At 36.1% G+C, this 3,635-nt stretch overlaps 1 protein-coding gene across 1 annotated transcript; it reads right to left on the bottom strand.

Moving 5' to 3' along the window:
• Positions 1 to 2,180: 2,180 nt before the first annotated feature.
• On the bottom strand, positions 2,181 to 3,125 carry LOC107449773 (uncharacterized). The gene is made up of 2 exons (XM_071177265.1): positions 2,534 to 3,125; positions 2,181 to 2,422 (listed from the first exon to the last, which is right to left on the bottom strand). Exons 1-2 carry the CDS (start codon positions 3,123 to 3,125, stop codon positions 2,181 to 2,183), a joined length of 834 nt encoding a protein of 277 aa, XP_071033366.1.
• Between the last annotated feature and the right edge of the window lie 510 nt (positions 3,126 to 3,635).

Here is a 3,635-nt window from a genome sequence, read left to right as displayed (position 1 = left end):
AAATAGAAAAGAGTCTTCCTTAACGTAATAGTTTTATAATCTATCCATGCCATTATTTTTGCTTATAGCTTACAACGCTTATTTGAAGGTTAAGGCTTACTGCTGACTCAGGATGATAAACCTTATAATTAGATGGCGCTTTAGTAGAGATAGTAGTGTACATTGCAAGTGAAAAAAAATCGCGTATGTATTTTCAGTTTCAATTGTTCTTCTTATCAAGCAAAACGTTTTCAGGCAGGGTTTTCTTAAATAATTTTTTAGTTGATTTTACAGCATATAATGTTAACATTATATAATACCACATGTTTAAAGATTCGAAATAAACACTATGGAATTTTATAAAAGGAAAACGCTTTAATTGCGATATTTACAATAATTTTGGAAGCCTAATTACAAATTTGAGTCCCGCAGTGGACTGATCGTTAAGACACGGTTCTCATCAGATCACCGAAGTCAAGCATCACTGGCTGCGGTCAGTGTGCGGGTGGGTGACCCACTTGGATCAGTCTGCGTAGGGACCGAGGGTGTGCGGTATTGGTCCTCGTTAAACTGTGCTACCGTAAAGTGCTCGACTTCGCGCGCAGGTCGTCGGGCTACCGAAGCGGGGGTGCCATCCCCTCCGCAGAGGATCAAAATTGTGATGGCATGTCTTCGGATCATCCTCCGGGATGTTTCCCAGACCGTCGCCAATAGCCCATTGTGCAGCTCTAGTGCGACGTAAATTAACAACAACAACAAATTCGAATAACAGCATATCTAAATCAAAATACACAACTATGATTGAGTTGAGTTGTAGGCTGCTGATACTTCAACAACCTCCCACCTTGCAATTCAGGTGATTGCAACATTTTATAAGTTTAGTCTATTGGGAATTTTATCACGTCGACCAATTCTAGTGACGAAATCTGTTACTAATTTGGTGGTACAGTTTCATTCACTTCACTGCTTCTGGTACATTTTTCTTTTTCTTCTTCTTACGCTTCTTTTTCTTTTCTTCAGTTGGCTGTTCTCCATTTCCTTGTGGAGTATTGACTTCAACTTTATCGGTTAAAACAGTATTTTTTAATTTTTTCTCAATTTCCACTATCTGATTATTTAATTTGCTAGTAAGGTTAGTCAATTCGCTCTGCAATGTAGACAGTTCTTGCAAATCACCATGATCTTTAAATCTTTCAAGTTTTGCAACTAGATCTTGGGCTGCCTTAACCATTTCAGTAGAACTTTCTTCAGATTTTACCTCTTCTTCTATAATTGAGCTTTCAACTTTGGCTTCCTTAGTAACAGCTGGTTGAGCTTTGGCAGCCTTGGATTTCTGTCTCTTTTTCTTAGACGCAACAGACGCACTTGGAGAAACTGAATTCGTATTGCAATAGGAAGCCTGGTTCCGGTGCAAAGAATTTGAGCAGTTTCTTTGTTTACCTTGGAGTGTCCATCCGAATTTTGTTTTAATAGCTACCAAATTTTTGTCAATTGGCTCAATTTTTCCTGTCAATAATGCGCCAATGTAAGCTTATTTCCGGTACATCTTCCCCCGTATCACTTAAATTAATATCTTTCCTTTTCAAAATAGGATATACATTAGAATTTTGTACGCGGGGAATATAACCGCAAATTTTTTCTTTATCCAAAACGGAAATGTTTTCCTTGAAATCTGAACATAAACTTTGCAATGTAATGTTATACACTTGGTGTGATTCTTGTTTAGTTTCACTTCCCCCGAAAAGTCCATGACTCAATACTTCTTGATCTACTGGTTTTAATCCTAATTTATTCGCAATATCTCTTCTTATAAAAGATCTCTGTGCTCCAGTATCTAACAATCCACGTACAATTCCAGACCTCTCATTATTAACAATTTTCACTAATACAGTTAACAATAAGGTTGAGGAATTCTTCGGAGATAAGAGAACTTTTGCTTCTGATTCTGGAGGCTTATCTCGCTCTTCTTGTCGTATTTCGGAACACATAAGATTATGATGTCTTTTCTTGCAAAAAAGGCATTTGATATAAGTTTTACAAAACTTTGATTGGTGACCTGGTCTAAAACAGAGGAAACACACATGTTTCTTCTTTAAAGCTTCCTTCCTCTCCTCTAGCGACATGTCGATAACCTTAAAGCATTCCATTGAACTATGAGAAGATTTATTACAAAATAAACATTGCATGACATTTTTATCAAGTCATTTCTTTTCACTTGCTACAATGCAAGATGCAGTAGGAATTTTGTCTCTCATGGCGAACATAGGTAATTCTTGATTTCTTCCAAAACCTGATCGTGCAAGTTGTAGCCTCTCTTCACTTTCAACTTCCGATCGAAGAAATCCTAACAAGCTGCTTAAAATATTCGCATCATCCTTATCGTCAACTTTACTACGCGTTCGTTCCCACTCCTTGATGAGATCTTCCGGCAAAGCAGACTCAACTAATGGATATAACACAGCTTCGTATTTTTCAGACGTTACTCCTAAAGTCTCCAAAGCTCGTAGTTGAGTTTATAATTTATCATAAAGAACACGCAATGCAAAATTTTCACCACTTTTTGCTTGGGTTAAAACAAGATTCAACAGTTCCCGAACATAAATTTGGATTAATAATTCATCTTTGGCGAAACGAGATTTTAATTGCTCAACCGCTTTATAATAATTGGTACCAGATGGCGGAAAACTTTCGACTAAATCTCTCGCCGAAGTGCCGATTTCTGTTGCTTGCAGAAGATATTGGAACTTATTGTCTGAATCAATGCTATTATCTTCATGAATTTTGTTGAATTGTCCCCAGAATCCAAGCCAATTTTTAATATTGCCGTCGAAACGTTTCAATTCTAATTTGGGGAGACGAAAATTTCGTTTTGTTTCATTTAACGAGTCAAGAATTTCCTCGTTTTTTTCAATTCTCGCCAAATTCAAATCTACTTTTGCTTTCATGGAAACGCATTTATCGCGGTAATCTTCTGTTAAATCTGTTTCGCTAGCAAATTCGGTTTCATCAAAATTTTCTATTTCTAGCCAAATTACTTCTATTTTTTCGTCTATTATAAATAACCTTTCAGCTTCATCTTGTAAAGTATTGAAAACAGACATCAAATCATCTTTAGTTACCTTTTCCGTCTTCAAGAAGACTTCCATTTCGTTCAAAGATCTTGTAAATAATCGCCGAAGTTGCGCTCGCTTACGTTTCTAATTTTCCATAGTCCTTGTCGCGGACGCCACTTGTTTAAAGATTCGAAATAAACACTATGGAATTTTATAAAAGGAAAACGCTTTAATTGCGATATTTTTTCAATAATTTTGGAAGCCTAATTACAAATTCGAATAACAGCATATCTAAATCAAAATACACAACTATGATTGAGTTGAGTTGTAGGCTGCTGATACTTCAACACTACATGTTAAAGGAAGAGTTTGTGTATGTCTCCTTCAAGTTGCGATCTACGCTAAAATCCTGAAACTTGAACAGCAGGTGCGTCGGGAACTTTTAGCCCCAAATTCTAAAATTTATTTTAAAGTTTTAATGTACTTGCTCCGTGGGAAAATGAGAAAAACTAGTTTTTGTTATAGGATTGGCATTACGCAATATTACAATTTGAATTGCAAGCACTTTGTCTTCTCAATTATTTAAAAGATAACATTATAAAT

The sequence above is a fragment of the Parasteatoda tepidariorum genome, chromosome 1, assembly GCF_043381705.1.
Source record: "Parasteatoda tepidariorum isolate YZ-2023 chromosome 1, CAS_Ptep_4.0, whole genome shotgun sequence".
NCBI classification, from domain to species: domain Eukaryota; kingdom Metazoa; phylum Arthropoda; class Arachnida; order Araneae; family Theridiidae; genus Parasteatoda; species Parasteatoda tepidariorum.
This window is presented reverse-complemented; position numbering and strand designations above follow the sequence as displayed.